This window comes from Phoca vitulina, unplaced genomic scaffold, assembly GCF_004348235.1.
Source record: "Phoca vitulina isolate PV1807 unplaced genomic scaffold, GSC_HSeal_1.0 scaffold45, whole genome shotgun sequence".
Classification (NCBI taxonomy): domain Eukaryota; kingdom Metazoa; phylum Chordata; class Mammalia; order Carnivora; family Phocidae; genus Phoca; species Phoca vitulina.
This window is the reverse complement of record NW_022589748.1, coordinates 9,669,284-9,685,489: the sequence shown is the minus strand read 5'-3', so window position 1 is coordinate 9,685,489 and position 16,206 is coordinate 9,669,284. Positions and strand designations below refer to the sequence as shown.

The 16,206-nt window shown below is 46.2% G+C and overlaps 1 protein-coding gene across 3 annotated transcripts; it reads left to right on the top strand.

The window, feature by feature from the left end:
• The first annotated feature begins 3,490 nt into the window (after positions 1-3,490).
• Positions 3,491-14,422, top strand: FUS (FUS RNA binding protein). Of its 3 annotated transcripts, none has more exons than XM_032430924.1 (15): positions 3,491-3,568; positions 5,114-5,138; positions 5,226-5,380; positions 6,115-6,256; positions 6,467-6,657; positions 6,856-7,063; positions 8,662-8,696; positions 10,167-10,199; positions 11,197-11,300; positions 11,714-11,843; positions 12,392-12,493; positions 12,641-12,764; positions 13,098-13,198; positions 13,524-13,671; positions 13,922-14,422. In XM_032430924.1, the coding sequence occupies exons 1-15, from the start codon at positions 3,556-3,558 to the stop codon at positions 13,959-13,961; spliced, it is 1,551 nt and encodes a 516-aa protein (XP_032286815.1). In that variant the 5' UTR covers positions 3,491-3,555; the 3' UTR covers positions 13,962-14,422. The 3 variants fall into 3 exon arrangements, with proteins under 3 accessions (XP_032286815.1, XP_032286816.1, XP_032286813.1); XM_032430925.1 differs by having other exon boundaries at positions 6,112-6,256; positions 6,467-6,633; XM_032430922.1 differs by having other exon boundaries at positions 6,112-6,256.
• Positions 14,423-16,206: the final 1,784 nt, after the last annotated feature.

Here is a 16,206-nt window from a genome sequence, read left to right as displayed (position 1 = left end):
TGGCTGGACATACACATCAGGGAGTTGAAGGCATGTTGTGGATATGATTGCCTAGACCCATTTTTTTTTTAAATTTTAATTTTTTAAAGATTTTATTTATCTGAGAGAGAGAGAGAGCGAGTGAGAGAGGGAGAGAGCACAAGCAGGGGGGAGGAGCAAAGGGAGAGGGAGAAGCAAAGTCCCGGCTGAACAGGGAGCCCGACCTGGGGCTCCATCTCAGGACCCCCGGATCATGACCTGAGCCGAAGGCAGACACTTAACGGACTGAGCCACCTAGGTGCCCCTAGAGCCAGTTTTTAACCTGAAGTCCCCACTAGGGAGTCTGAGAATATCATCCAGGGGGTAAGAGATTCAGACAGGAAAATATTACATATTTATTTTTACTAACTGCCAATTGACATTTAGCATTTTCTCAATATGATGTCTGAAATATTAGGGAGTAAGGGAGACTACGATTAGCTGCAGGCACATGCCCTGGTGGCTTCCTGCTCCAGCTGACCCTTGCCCTAATGGAAAGTGGGCCTGGGATGGCCAGAGCCTCCAATTTTCAAGAAAAGTGAGAAGTTTGGATTTTTGCTTTACTTTTAGTGTTGGCAAGTAGTTAAAAAAATTAAAAACAACATGTAGCCTACACAAAACCTGTCTGCAGGCTGCATTTCACACCATTTCTCACCTTGGGTCTCCAGGTGAGGGAAGAGAATACAGGGGAAGGAGACAGACGCATAGTGGGAAAGGTGGGAGGGGAGGGAGCAGGGATGTCAAGTAAGGAGACTTTAAGGAGGCGTGAGAGATCTCCATGTTATACGACTTCCCAGAGAAGTCATAATTTCAGACTGTTAACTCCCTGCCACTCTGCTCCATAGGTGCTCTCTCCCACCCATGCCTCTCCCCTTGCTTCTCCCTGTTACACCCTTTCTTCTCTCTGCTTGGTGAACTCCTTCTTATCCTGTAAGGCCTGGCTTCAATGTTACCACCCTTCCTTCCCCTTCTGTGGTTGTCCACCTGGTGGATGACTTGCTGTCCCAGCAGAGTTTCCAGAGTTCTTGATTCCTTGTTATAGCACCACATTTAATTCAAGTACACTCTGGGGTCTGTGGGTCTCACCCACATCTCACCGGCTGGCTATAAGGTCCTGGAGTTCAGGGACTGGATCTTTTTCATCGTCCTCTCTCCAGGTCTGCCCCAGGCTTGGTACGTATTATGCAGTGCTTGAGCCATGTTTGCTGAAGCATAGAAGTTAAAGAGCAGGAACTGTGAGCCGGGTGGGAACCTGGCTCTGCTACCTTCCGTGTAGCTCTGGGCATAGCTTTGGACCCTTCTGTGTCTATTTGCTCATCTGTAAAATGTAATCCTCACATCAACCTTTTATTGTGAAAAGTAAGATTAAATTATACTCAAAGCATTCAGAACAGTGTTTGATACTTAGTGAGCCTTATCATAGTATTACACTATTATAAATATGTTATATGTATAAAATATACATAAAATTATCATTATTAAATATTAGTTACGTCATTAAATTGCTTGTTTTGTACACTAATGTATCTTCAGTGCCCAGAACAGGGTCTGGAACACTGTAGGTGCTTAGTAAATATTTGCTGAATGAATGAATGAATGAGTCATGGACTTCCCTTTGTCTTACTCCAGAGTCACACTGTCCTTCCAATGGGGTACTTGACAAAGTGTTCAAAAACCAACAGGGCCTAAATCAGGAATTTTAGTAGAAGTTTGCGGGCAGGCCTAGGGCATAGGCCTCAATTGTTTCTCTAGGAAAAAGTGTCAAACCTACAAAGGAACTTCTGGAACCCAGGTCGAAGGTAATTTGAGAAGGAAAATCTGCATGGCAGGTGTAGCAGGAATAACTTCATTTGTCTTATTTAATACTTTAAAATTTCCTTCTCTAGGTCAGGCTGATTAGAATGCAAGTTACAAGTTAAATTTGATGTTGTTTTTGCTTTTTTTACAAGGTTTTTTTTCTCCTTTGAGATTATACAAACCCACTACTTATAGTACAGCTAAGTACATACACAAAAAGCAAGTTAAATTTGAATTTCACTTTTTGTCCTTGTTCTCACAGGGAGTGAACAGGCTTCAGAACACTGCAAAGCGTTCATGTAACCAACAAAAACAGTGTTTCGCAGCCACACAGACCTGGACTGGAATCAGCCACTCTATAATCTGGATTGCACTTGGCCTTAGTCTCGTGTTTCCTGTCTATAAAATGGAGATACCTTTACTTTCTTCACAAGATGGGAAGCAATCAATTATCCTTTTTTTTTTAAAAAAGATTTTATTCATTTATTTGAGACAGAGAGAGAGAGAGCACATGAGCAGGCACACAAACAGGGGAGAGGGGCAGAGGGAGAGGGAACCTCAAGCAGACCCTGGCTGAGTGAGGAGAAAATGCCGGGCTCTATCTCACCACCCTGAGATCACCACCTGAGTGGAAACCAAGAATGCAATGCTTAACCACTGAGCCACCCAGGTGCCCCTAAAGATTTTATTTTTGAGTACTCTCTACACCCAACATGGGGCTGGAACTCATAACCCCAAGATCAAGTCACACGCTCCACTGACTGAGCCAGCCAGGCTCCCCTGATTGTACATTTTGAAACCACTTAAACTCTCTATAAATATCAGTCATTACTGGATCTCTACACTGGTTCTTTGGTAGGGCTTTAGGAAAATAAAAAGCTCCTTATCAGTAAAAGGAGTAAGGAGACCCCTAATCTAATCTCCACCCTCTCTGAGGTCCAGAGAGCCTGGGTTTTCCAGGCCCACCTCTAGTCAAAAGCAAAGCCGAGAGGGCTTGGTGGGCGATCAGTGCTGGACCAGATGAGGACCCAGGGGTCCGGGCTAAACTCCAGGTTTTCTTTTAGGTCAACCCTCACAATCCACAAATCCTGGTAGGGACTAAGGAAACGCAACCCCGAAAGCCGACGAAGTGGAAACCGAGACGCGGGGTTTGTGCTGTCGGGGGAGGAAAGTTTGAGCCAGAGAGGGAGGCTGGAGCCGGAGGGACCAAGCGTCTGGTGCAGAGGAAGGGCAGTGGGGCGCAGGGGCTTGCCATCCTGAGTGAAAGTGGGGCCCAGTGAAAGGGGCCAGCCTGAAGAATTTCGGTTCCCGCCCTGCGACTCCCGGCTTTGACTACAGTTGCGTCCGCAGACGCCCTGGGCCCCTCGCTCCGCCCCCGGAGGGTAATCAGACTGTACCATACCTTTATAGCGGTGGAGGTGAATCGTGGGCTAGTCCTGCAGGGCGAGTCAGAGTGCTTTGCCAAAAAAAAGTAGGATTACACATGTTACTTAGAAGGTTATTAGTTAATATGCTTCCCCTCTGTCTGTTAGGATCCTCTATAATCCCTGAAGAGTTGTAGGAGTCCGGCCATGCTCCCCCCCTTTCCTTTCCACATTTGGTGCATTCCTCCGCGGTGCGTAGGCGGGGAGGCGTACATAAACCTCGACGCAGGAGGCGGGGCTGCTCAGTCCTCGAGGCGTCGGTGCTCCGTGGTGTTGGGATCTTGTTGCTTGTCGGCCTGTGCGCGCGTGCGCGGACATGGCCTCAAACGGTATGTAAGGGCGCGAGGCGGCGGTGGCCTGGCGGCCTGGGGCTTCGTTCCCTCCCAGCTGGGTTTTTGTTTTTCGGTGGGAGCTGGGCGGCGATCGCGTGTAGGGTCTTCTCTCACCACTGTGGCGGGAAGCAGCGAGAGGGGTGGAAGGGGGGAGGCGCATGTCGCCATTTTGTTTCGCTCCTCTGGCGCCTTTCGCCGGGTAGGGGGATCTTGCCTTCGCAGTCCCTTTACTTGAGATGAGATTTAAGAGGGACGCTTCTTGGTGATTTGAAACGTGAGACACAGATGGAAATGCTCGATCCCGAAGGCTTTTTTCCCCTCGTTCCCGGCCGCGAGCTCGGGCCCGCTTTGTCGCAGTGCTGCATCCGGGCACTCGGTGCGCGCACGCGCTCTGCTGGCCCCTCCCCCCTTTCTCGCGGCGCGAACCCCCTCCCGCCTCGTGTTAGCCCTGTTTTTTGTCGCGATACCCTCCGCTGGAGACTCCGCTGCGCGCGTCCGGTGTGGGCCTCGCCCCCGGGGTCCCTCGGGAAGGGGCGGGACCGCCTGGTTCCCGCCTTGGTTGCCACGCGGCCGGGGGCGGAGGCTCGGGATCGGGGCCGTGCGCCCGCTTAACGGTTTGGGGGAGGCCCTAAGGGGTCGTCTAACGGACTTGGGACCGGGCCCGAGGGTTTTCCCGCCTAAATTTCCGCTTTCTGAGGTGGGAACCGAAAGGAACGGCCACCCGAGGCCACACCCTCTCCCGGTCCTTTGCCCTTTTCCTGCGGGGGAAGCGCCTCGTTTCCTGTACTGAGGAGATGAGTTGATCTGACTGGTGCGCCTTCAGTGGGGCGATTTAAAAGCGCTTTCGCTACCTTTGCTTTGGCAAGACTCCCCACAGCCCCGGGGAAGGCAAGGTAGATGAGAAAACGGAATCATTTGGAGCCACGGGGCTCGGGACTTGAGTACCAGTTGATGGGCCTCCCAAGGCGAACTCTCTGATGATCCCTGTCATTTGGGTTCGGAGAGTTCTCTTGGTTACCTGGCTTTGCACTAAAAGCCCATTTTGCCATTCTCTAAGATGGGGCAAAGGGTGAAGAATGCCCTCATTTGAGACGCATCTGTTCTTCGGGCCTTGGTTGAGAGAGTGGAGGCCACATCCCCATCATTGCTGCCTCCAGCTTGCATTAAAATGTCCCACTTGAGTAAGTTTGTGACTTTAGCTTGACTGTTGGTGATACCTTTCTACAGAGTGGGTAAATGTGTAGATTTGTGCAGTTGCTGACATCATTGAATTTGCAGAAAATGTAGTTTTCCACCAAGATGCCAGTGTTTTTTTCCAGTAGTAAAACTTAATCGGGTGTCTGTAAAAGTTCGGTTTTTATTTCATTGTAAGAAAACTTGATTATGACTTGCCAGCTTGTCCTTCCTTTCACAAGGGAATTTCTGCCTTTGTTGCAACATAGTTGATAGTATCTGGAGGCCCCAGGGCTTGAGTTAAGAAATTTAATTCTATTCTACTCTCAGGGATGGCTGAAGGTAATGTAATTGTATTTTCTTTTGCAGACTACACCCAACAAGCAACCCAAAGGTGAGTTGTCATTTCAGGGCTTCCAGTTTGTAGAGTGGCAAGGGGTGGCTAAGGTATCTTTTCCTGATTGCACTGTTTTTTTTCCAGCTATGGGGCCTACCCCACCCAGCCTGGGCAGGGCTATTCCCAGCAGAGCAATCAGCCCTATGGACAGCAGAGTTACAGTGGTTACGGCCAGTCAGCAGACACTTCAGGCTATGGCCAGGGCAGCTATGGTTCTTCTTACGGACAGACCCAGAACAGTGAGTCTCTTTTATTGGGTTACCCCGCCTCTTCCTGCTCTTTTTGAATGTAGCTTTTCTTAATCTTAAGCAGTGCTGAAATGTTGAAACTTTCTTTTCTTTTAATTAGTTTGTAACCCTTAAAACTTTGTGGAGTCTGAATCTTTTCAAACAAATACTTAATTGGCTTGTAATTCTGGTTCTTTTTATTTTTGACTTTTTGTATCTTTCTGTTCATGCTCTCCTTTTCTCCGTTTCCCCTCAGCATGACAATGAAATGTGGGGGAAGAGTATTTCCTAAAGGGCGAGTTTTAGGCTTCTCATACAGGGAGGGGATGAGTTGCTTTAAGATGTTTGTGTATATCATGATGATACACAAGGGGTGGAATTTGCCCTGAGATCCTGATATGTAAATAATGTGGGTTGTCCTATTTGTACTACACACCCATGAGCAGGTTAAAATGCTGTTAATGAGTAAGACTCTCTTGGGTTATGAGTTATGATTAGTAGTGGTCCTGGAGACTGGCTTTGGGATAGGTGGGATGAGATTGGCACTCCGAAGTTGGTACAAGTTAGAGTATTAGCTTTAGGCTGGAAGGGGAAGGGCATCTTTGACCAAGATTTAAAAGATTTCCAAGCAGCTTTGATTTTTCAAGTACGGGTAGCATTAGGTAGTACATAATGTTTTCTTCAACCTGTTCTCTGCCTTTTTTCCTTCATAGTCTTTGTGATTTCTTTCCTTTTCCTTCTAGCAGGCTACGGCACTCAGTCAGGTCCCCAGGGATATGGCTCAACCGGTGGCTATGGCGGTAGCCAGAGTTCTCAGTCATCTTATGGGCAACAGTCCTCTTATCCTGGCTATGGCCAGCAGCCAGCTCCTAGCAGCACCTCGGGAAGGTAAGGAGTTTGGGGGGGGGAGGCTTGGAATATGATTAGGGCTGAATTGATAAGGAATGATGTGATCAGCAACAGGGGTAATTAGGAGTAATGGTGGGGGGAGGGGGGAGGAGTCTGAAATGGGGGTTGGGTACAGAGAATGGGATGTGCCAAACACGAAGTTTTAGACCTGCTGGCATTATGATTCTGTTTTTTTTTCTTTTTCCTTAGTTATGGTAGTGCTTCTCAGAGCAGCAGCTACGGGCAGCCCCAGAGTGGGGGCTATGGCCAGCAGTCGACCTATAGTGGACAGCAGCAAGGCTATGGACAGCAGCAAAGCTCCTATAATCCCCCTCAAGGCTATGGACAGCAGAACCAGTACAACAGTAGCAGTGGAGGTGGTGGCGGAGGGGGTGGTGGAGGTGAGGGGTCTTCAGCTTTCTCTCACCCCTGTTTTCTGTAGAGGTTTATATACACTGCTTGGCCCCTTGCCCTAAAAGGTTCTTAAAAATTTTGCTCTCTTGTTTCTTAGCTGTCTTTATTTTCATTGTCTTTCATCTTTTGGCACTGTTTAATGCCATGTGCGTTTTTTCTTTAAAGAATCCTTTCTCTCCTGACAGGTAACTATGGCCAAGACCAGTCCTCCATGAGTGGTGGTGGCGGCGGTTATGGCAATCAGGACCAGAGTGGTGGAGGCGGTGGCTACGGGGGAGGCCAGCAGGACCGTGGGGGCCGCGGCCGGGGCGGTGGCGGTGGTTACAACCGCAGCAGCGGTGGCTATGAACCCAGAGGTCGTGGAGGTGGCCGTGGAGGCAGAGGCGGCATGGGGTAGGTGTTCTTGTGAGCTAGGGAGTAACATCAGTGGGGAGTGTGGAGGGTTGCATGAATTTCCCTTGAAGCTCAGTTTCTTAGTGCATGGTTAGTTCTAGGAGGGCTTGGAGTTGGGGGTATTGATGATTTCTTTGTACATCCCCATTTTTTTTGTGAGAATTTGGGAGCCTGAACTCTCACCCACACCTCTGAATAGAGATTTGAGTACTGACACTTGTATTTCCAAAGAAAAAGGAAAAAATACATAGGTGTATATGGACTGGGAGTCATTGATATCCTAGACAAGAAACATGGAAGTAAAGTCTTCTTTCTGTGCAAGGAAAACCGATGATCCCACTCCTGGTAATAGGGAAACTTGTTACATGTATTCCCATGTGTCCTCTAAAGGAGTTGTTAACGCTTAACCTGATGACTTCAGCTTCCAGGAGTTGTCTACTCTTCCCGTATTCTGTAGTCATTTGAATCCATGAGCTTGATTTGCAGTAATTTGACTGGCAGTAATGATTTTGTGTGTGACTTGGTTTATGGGGCTGTCTGAAGTGTGCAGACCTTTTGGACAAAATACGCTTGACAGTGGTATCCGATCTATTTGCTCCACTGTCCCCCTCCCCTGGTTACTTGTCCAGCCGGACCTTCTCTTTCTTCCCCTTCCCGCTGTAGTTGATTTGAAGTAAAACCTTAGATTTGATGTTAAAGCATTGGTCAAATCTGTTGGTAAATATGATTTGAAGGACCCTCCTCTGTCTCCCTTTGAAAAGGGGAGGAATGTCAGTGTGTTACTCCTTTTTTGGAAAAAGTAGGTTTTTTAAATGAGAGTTTGTGTATGGTAAGTATTCAGAGGCGGGTGGGGGCAATCTCAGAAACTGTACAAAAATAAGGAAAACTCTGTTGTGTGCGTGTGTTTAATGCAAAACTTTAAAAAGAAAAACAACTGTTATGTGACTGTTAACTTGCTCTGCATTTTATGTGCCACAGGTATGAAAGGTGACATTGCAAAATACTCCGCTCTTCTCGCAGTGTAGAAGGGGTGACCCCGGGGGTGGGGGGAGATCAAAAACAGCTCAGTAGTTAGGATAGGGCTTAGCTAAGTTTGTCTTGCTTTAAGGGGAAATTGCCTTTGGTTTTGACTTTTTATGGAATGGGGTTGGGTCTGCTTGCTGCTTTCAAAGCAAAAATCACAAAAGTGTGTTCAGGGCTACCCCAGCCTGGTGTGAAATGTCTTCTGGGTGAATTCGGGGTAGGGTTTTTAAACCAACTACTGGGTTGTCAGCCACTCGCAACAAGAGGAAAAAACACCTGCTACATCGGAAGAACGACCAAGGAAAATGGGTCATTTTTTTTTCCAGAGGAAATAGATATATAACCTCTTAAAAGCAAAATCCTTAAAAACTGTGTCTGAGAAATTGCACACGTGTGTGTGACACGCTCAAAGGTCAGACAAGGGGTGGTCAGGAAGGGGAATGTATTTTAGTAGCCACTTGTATCTTTTTCCCAAAACACCTACCCATGTTTGGGGAATGTTAAACAAAATCAAAAAACGCCCTTTTGTAGCCGTTGGAAGCTTCATGTCCTTTCTTCTAACTTGTCTTCTCCAGCGGAAGTGACCGTGGTGGCTTCAATAAATTTGGTGGTAAGTGAACAGAGTTTCCAAAATTCCCAACTCCCAGCAATGCTTTGTCTGATTGTTCATTTGCAGATGTCTTAGCGTGTTTTAAGTGTCAAAGGTTTTGAAGTGTCCAGAACCACCTCCAGAAAGGGGTGGGGTAGAATTCCACCTGCTGCCAGATGTGTGCTAACCTGGAGGCAGGCGGGGTAAGACTCAGCAGTCGTCTGGTGCCAAATTGGTTTGACCCAGGTTAATAAGAGGTGTTTAGCAGGCCTCTGACAGGAGTGTTGCACCCCTGGCACTTAGTGATGACCATTGTGAGAAACTGGAGAGTGTGTGCTGGAACACGGGGTGCCAACTTGGCTTTAGGATCCTTTTGATCATTGTGTCCAAGGCTAGTGTGTGTGTGTGTAACAACCTCCAAATGTTTTAATTCTGGAAGGGGGATGTGAAATGCTGCCCTGCCCTGAGGATGGTGAAGTTGGTATATATTTCTATATTAAATGCTGAATGGTGTCAATGCAATTCTACATCTATGTACTTAAACTCAACTCAGATGGGCAAATAGAAACTAGCTCTGGGAAGGAAGGTGTGGACTACTACAAGAAAGGTTGGGAGCATGTGTGGCTCATGGGAAATAACCAGGTCTTAACAGCACAAACCGAATTCATGGAAAAATGGCAAATTTGAGAAGTCTCCCAGTAAGCTGGAACTTTTCTGGTTTGGTTAACTAACAAAAAGGTTTCTTGATTTGTCTCAACATTTAAAGCCAAAGGCTCGGGTTCATGATTTAGGTGTCATTGAGTGTGGGTACAATATATATGGTGAATTCAGATAAACTTTGGTCAAAGATGGTCTCTGGAAAAAAAATAGAGGCTACATTATGGAAATAAGATTTCTGGTCTGTTCCCTGGGACATGCTTTAAAAATAACAATAGTTATTATGTATGTTTTTTTATTTTTATGTGATTGGGGAAACAACATGGTTTTAAGAATGGTTTGTAAAGATGAAATTAAAAATTGTTCCACAAGGGATAAGTGTCTTTGGTGTTAAAGTTTGGAGAAACTGGATGGATGCATATCACATTGCTGGTGGTGAGCCCATTTCTCTCTGGGGTGAGAGAATAGGGCCAAGCTATGAGTTGGTTTTGTTAACTGCAATGGGTCTCCCTCCTGACCCCCCCCAGTCTGTGCTGAGGACATTTCCCAGCCTGAGCTGGGGGCGGCAGAATTTTCTGAAGTGTGGAGTTGTCCCTGTGGGGACTCAGGTTACATACAGATCTTAAGAAAAGGGGCCTGTGTCTTCCCCAGCCCTGTCTAGGATTTACTCTGGGCAGGCCACCCAGGACAGGGTTTGGATGAGGCTGTGAGCACTTACCTGATAATTTTGCAAGAGTTTGGATTGGTGTTAAATTTTTTCCTTGTTTGTCTCTCCCTGTTGACTAACAGCTTCTCTTTCCTTGTTTGTTTTTTTTTTTTTTCATGTCACTTAAGGCCCTCGGGACCAGGGATCACGTCATGACTCTGGTGAGTCCACAGCTGGCATGAAAGAATGGCTAATGTGGTATTGGGATTTTTCTTGGCTGTTCTTGGACACTTCAGGGATCTGAAAAAGAGTAGGGGTAGAGGGGCGCCTGGGTGGCTCAGTTGTTAAACGTCTGCCTTCTGCTCAGGTCATGATTTCAGGTCCTGGAGTCAGCCCTGCATTGAGCTCCCTGCTCCGGGGGAAACCTGCTTCGCTCCCCATTTCTGTGTTTTTGCATCTGTGCGCACGCGCGCTCTCTGTCAAACAAATACAGTCTTTAAAAAAAAAAGAAGAGGGGCACCTGGGTGACTCAGTCGGTTAAGCGTCTGCCTTCGGCTCAGGTCATGATCCTGGGGTCCTGGGATGGAGCCCAGCATCAAGCTCTGCTCAGCCGGGAGTCTGCTTCTCCCTTGCCCTCTGCGTGCTGCTCCCCTTGCTTGTGCTCTTTCTCTGTCAGTGAATAAATAAAATCTTAAAAAAAAAAAGCAAGGGTAGAGAAGAAGGAAAATGAAGGGAAGGGAGTTTAGGTGTAGTTATAATTAGCAATGATCTGTAAATTAATCTCCTCACTGGTTTCTTTACCCAGCAACTTAGTAGGTCTGGGAGCATTCTGATAAGCTGCATTTCTAACAAGTGTGAGGAGATGGTGGTATATTTCTGTGTAGACATGTTCTGGTACTGCTGATTTAAAGCAGTGGATTTTAAAAATGGGGATCATGACCAAATAAGTAAACGCAAGAGACCCACAAAGGGAAGGATTTAGTCTCTCTTGGTTGTGTGTTGGGTTTTAGTGTAAAAAAGGTTTCTTACCTTGGGTCTTCAGTTGAAAATTGACACACACTGGTGTACTGTGATCTTCGGCAATGAACTCCTGAGCCCTGGTTTCTTTTATGGATAGTAACACATTTCAAAGGAAATTTTTTCTTTGAAAGTTTAATATCCAGTATTGTTTTACCTTCGCTGGTTTTCTTCAAATTCACTTTTTTGTTGTTCAAGCAGAACAGGATAATTCAGACAACAACACCATCTTCGTGCAAGGCTTGGGCGAAAATGTTACAATTGAGTCTGTGGCTGATTACTTCAAGCAGATTGGTATTATTAAGGTACTGTGGAACATAGTGGGTGCTGGCTTTTGTGTCAGTGCTGCAGGCTTTTGGATTTCATACATTAGTAAAAATAAAATTGTTGTCAGCTTAATCTGTTGAGGAAAGAACATTAGATGTTGCTATTTTCTAAAGGAAAGCACATCTTCACACAGAAAGGCACAGTTGATAAGGGAGTGTCCTAAGCTGTTGAATTTGTAGTTTTATATTCTTTAGTTTTATTGGTCAACATTGAAGTGAGAGATCATTGTAATGATTTTAATTCAAGTTATACGTGAGATAGGAAACAGTAATTGGGAAGAGAGGAGCTGAAATACGGTTATGATAAACCTCAGGTTTTTGAGAAGGAAGGTGGAAGGTGGGTAGTGCTGCTATCTTGTAAGACTCACGTTATCTTGTGTTGCTTTTTTCAGACAAATAAGAAAACAGGACAGCCCATGATTAATCTGTACACAGACAGGGAAACGGGCAAGCTGAAGGGAGAGGCAACAGTGTCGTTTGATGACCCACCTTCTGCTAAAGCAGCTATTGACTGGTTTGACGGTACGTATGAGGAGGCTGGTGTGGGGTGGGTGGGATAGGGCAACTAGCCTTGGGAAACAGGTTACATTTTGAAGGTTCCTTTTACATCTTCCAACACTTTTTATCTGCTACTTTAGTGTATACACTTGACCATTTAACAACACGGGGGTTTAGGGCCACCCGACCCCTGTGCAGTTACAAATCTGCATATAACTTGACTTCCCCAAAACTCAGTCATTTGCCTACTTTTGACTGGAAGCCCTATTGATAAGTTGATAAACACATATTTTGTATATTGAATGTTATTAAGACAATATTATTAAGACGACATTTTTAAGAAAATTCATTTAAAAAAAAAAAAATTCATTTAATGTACTGTACTGTATTGAAAAAATCTGCATGTAAGTTCTAACCCATGTTCAAGGGTAAACTGTTGTTTTTGGCTTGTATGTCTTCTGATTACAAACTTTTTCAGGAAGGTGTAGAGTCTTCTCTTGATTGTACCAAACTTGTTTTTGGATCCACAACTCTTAATAAAAGGTCTCTTTACATCTTCTTGATTGCATTAGGTAAAGAATTCTCTGGGAATCCCATCAAGGTCTCATTTGCTACTCGGCGAGCAGACTTCAATAGGGGCGGTGGCAATGGTCGTGGAGGCCGAGGGCGAGGAGGTGAGGAGCTACTTCCTGCTGCTGGTATAAAGAGGTGATGGGTAGAGTAAGGACAGGGAGAGGATGGTAAGGGCTTGTGTAGGAAAAGGTTAGGTTGGGCTGATCCCACTTGTGAGGGGAGCAGACCCATATTTCTGTCTTCACTAGGACCCATGGGCCGTGGAGGCTATGGAGGTGGTGGCAGTGGTGGCGGTGGCCGGGGAGGATTCCCCAGTGGAGGAGGTGGTGGCGGCGGCCAGCAGCGAGCTGGTGACTGGAAGTGTCCTAATCCGTGAGTGAAACTTTCTCTTTAGTTCTCTAAATGTGTGCCGTTTGATACAATGGCAGAGTTGGGAGGTTTTCTAGACAGATGTCAAGGTCACACTGATGGGGACAGATTTGGCTGAGGGATTACCTAATTAAGGTTGTTATAGTGGGAAAGGTATTGGACTGGGTTCAATAATCTGTAGTTTTTGTTCCTGGTTCTGCTCCTGAGAAGCCTCTTCTTGCCTTTCTGAGGCCCCTGTTTCCTCACTGTTATACCTTTAAGGTCACTGGAATCTTTTCTATTTCTTGGTCTTGTTTACTCCTACCCTTCCAAACTAATTTTCTTTCTTTTTCTTAGTATATGTGAGAACATGAACTTCTCTTGGAGGAATGAATGCAACCAGTGTAAGGCCCCTAAACCAGATGGCCCAGGAGGGGGACCAGGAGGTTCTCATATGGGTAAGAAGGGACAGAGCTGGTAATAAGGAGTTGGGATCACAAAGCCCCCCCCCCCCTTTAATATTTTACTTATTTATTATAGGTGGGGGAGGGAGGAAGGGGCAGGGACAAGCTGACTCCACGCTTGGTGTCCATGATCAGTGTGGAGCTCGAAGCAGGGCTCCATCTCACAACCCTACCTGACCTGAGCCGAAACCAAGAATCAGATGCTTTAACTGACTGAGCCACCCAGGTGCCCCAGAAAGCCCTTAATTTTAAGCAGGGAGGTTAGAGGGAAGGTAGGGATTTGGGAGGTATATGATCTATGATATTTCTTTTGCTCTAGGGGGTAACTATGGAGATGATCGTCGTGGTGGCAGAGGAGGCTATGATCGGGGCGGCTACCGAGGCCGAGGCGGGGACCGTGGGGGCTTCCGAGGGGGCCGGGGTGGTGGGGACAGAGGTGGCTTTGGCCCTGGCAAGATGGACTCCAGGTAAGAGTCTTAAATTGAAATACATTTTGAGGGCTTGATTGGAAAGCTGAGATTATAACCATAGTGTGGGGTATGGAAGGAGGGTGGGAGGATTATCTTGGAGAACTAATCTGTAGATCCACATTTACATTCTATCCTTATGAAGATGAGACCTTTCTTGGGGTTGGGTTAGCAGGGGAAGATAGGATTTTGGGGGTTGGGTGGGTGGAGAGGTTGGCAACTCAGACCTAATAGATACTCTCTTTTGCAGGGGTGAGCACAGACAGGATCGCAGGGAGAGGCCGTATTAGCTTGGCTCCTGAGGTTCTGCAACAGCTTTTCTTCTTGTACCCAGTGTTACCCTCATTATTTTGTAACCTTTCAACTCCTGATCACCCACGGGTTTTTTGTGTCGGACTATGTAATTGTAACCATACCTCTGGTTCCCATTAAAAACCATCGTTTTAGGTAAATTTTTTTCCTCTTCCCCCTCTTCACTCCACTGGAGGATTGATATCTGGGTCAGGAATGTGGGGAGTTTTTTTCTTTCAGATCATCCTGCCCAGCAGGAACTGGAATAATTTGTTCCTGCTTAGCAGGAACTGGAATAAAGTGTTTGATACTTGGTCCAGGGGAGAAAAAGTCAAGTGGCATCTTTGAAAGTAGAGATTAAAACTTTTCTGTCATGGCAAAAATTGGATGTATGAATGGGGTAAGTGAAGAACATGTGGTGTCATGACTGTGGCCCCAAGTATGTTCAATTATGTGCGAGTCTGTCTTTTACCACGTTTATTTACATGCTGGTCTCAGTTTATTATTCTATCAGTTTTACCCTTTTTAAGATTCTTGGCTCTTCTGACACTTCTTTAAGGGTGGGGCTCAAATAAATTAGACTGGGTTTTGGGGCAGTTTTCAGATTGGCCAGCACATAGCTAGCCAAAGCGGGTCTTTGGGACCTTTAGGAAGGAGTGTGTACCTATTTCATGGCAGAGGTTCTGTGGCCTCACTCATTCACTTTAAAGGCAGAAGATGGAGTGCATGGGTTATTTGGCTCTCAGAATCAGAAAATGGTAGAGCCAAGATTGAGGCCTAGTCTTAGGACTTAATTTTCATTTCTTGGCATTTTCATTCTGAAATCAGTTTTTTTTTTTTTTTTTTTTTTTTTAAGATTTTATTTATTTATTTGACAGACTGTGAGAGAGGGAACACAAACGGGGAGTGGGAGAGGGAGAAGCAGGCTTCCCGCTGAGCAGGGAGCCCGATGCGGGGCTCAATCCCAGGACCCTGGGATCATGACCTGAGCCGAAGGCAGCCGCTAAAGACTGAGCCACCCAGGCGTCCCTGAAATCATTGTTCTTAAGGGGACAAACTTCTATCCCAAAACCTTCGTTTGCTTAGGTCTTAACGAGGATGCTGAGTTTGAGGGAAGAGGGTTGGGAATGAGTTGATGGTAAGAAGAGAGAAAGTTTGCTGGGAAAGGTAGGTAGAGGTAGCTCCTTATATTTCAAGGTGAGTGCCCCTCCGCCTGTTTTCCTGAAGGTGGGGCTTGGGTAGATAGGTGCTATAAGGAAAGTGTGTCATTTTCATATCCTGCCTTGACTCGGGGCTGAGGTCATGGTATTTTGAGATTTTAGGCCAGAGCCTTAATTGGTTGTGGATAGCCCTCCATTTTCAAAGGAGGGTGTTGGGAGATAGAGAAAGGGTAGGGCCAATGAGTTAAAACGTTAGTCATTTCTCCTCTACTTCACCATATGCGTTTCCTGACCCCCAAAACCGTTTTTTTTTCCTTCCCCAGCTCTCAAGTCTGAGTTTAGAAGACTTGTTTTACCTGCCAATGAGTTGTTGAGCATGAATTTTAGTTAACACAGAACTAAAAATCAGAGCCAACAGCAAAAGTATTTTGCTGTCGGAAGCATAGCTTGTGGAGTTCCTGGGACTCTTTGGGAAGTGCTTTCTTCTCTGTTGAAAGTTGTCAAGTATGTTGAAGGGTGTTCTCTAGAGAAAGATGCTTAATCAAATCTGGTTATGAGGCAGGTTTTGCCTTGTCAAAAGAAATAGTTGCTTTACTCTCCCTACTGTGTGGGGGTGCTCAGTAACCAAGAATAGGCTGAGAATGGCTGAGGTTCTCCCAGGCAATCCTTTGGTTTGGCTGTTGTTTGGTACATGCGAGAAGCCTCTTTTACAGCCAAGGCTGTGGCAGTGGTGTGATCAAGCTGCCTTTATATTTCTTTGATCTGTTCGCTTAAATGATTGGTTTAATAACCTGACCCATGTCTCTGAGAAGTTTGTTTTTGCTTCACCTAATAGAGTTCCAGTGTTAGCGTTCAGTTCTGGCTCCTGGATCCCTGCTGCAAGGGGTGAAGGAGGTTGGAGCTCCTTGTGAGCTTGATTACTGACTTGGGACTGTTAGTATTACAATCTTACATCCTTAAAAGGGTTTAGTGATTGGCCTTGCTCTTTTTTTCTTTTTTTTTCTTTTTAAGATTTTGAGAGCTCCAGGAGAGCCAAGAGCACAAGCGGGGGGGGGGGGGGGGGGGGGGGGGGGGGGGGGGGGGG

Coding starts and splice junctions, on each gene's coding strand:
- FUS (XM_032430922.1), top strand. Junction 10,200..11,196: donor GGGATCACGTCATGACTCTG/GTGAGTCCACAG, acceptor TTGTTCAAGCAG/AACAGGATAATTCAGACAAC. Junction 11,844..12,391: donor AGCTATTGACTGGTTTGACG/GTACGTATGAGG, acceptor TGATTGCATTAG/GTAAAGAATTCTCTGGGAAT.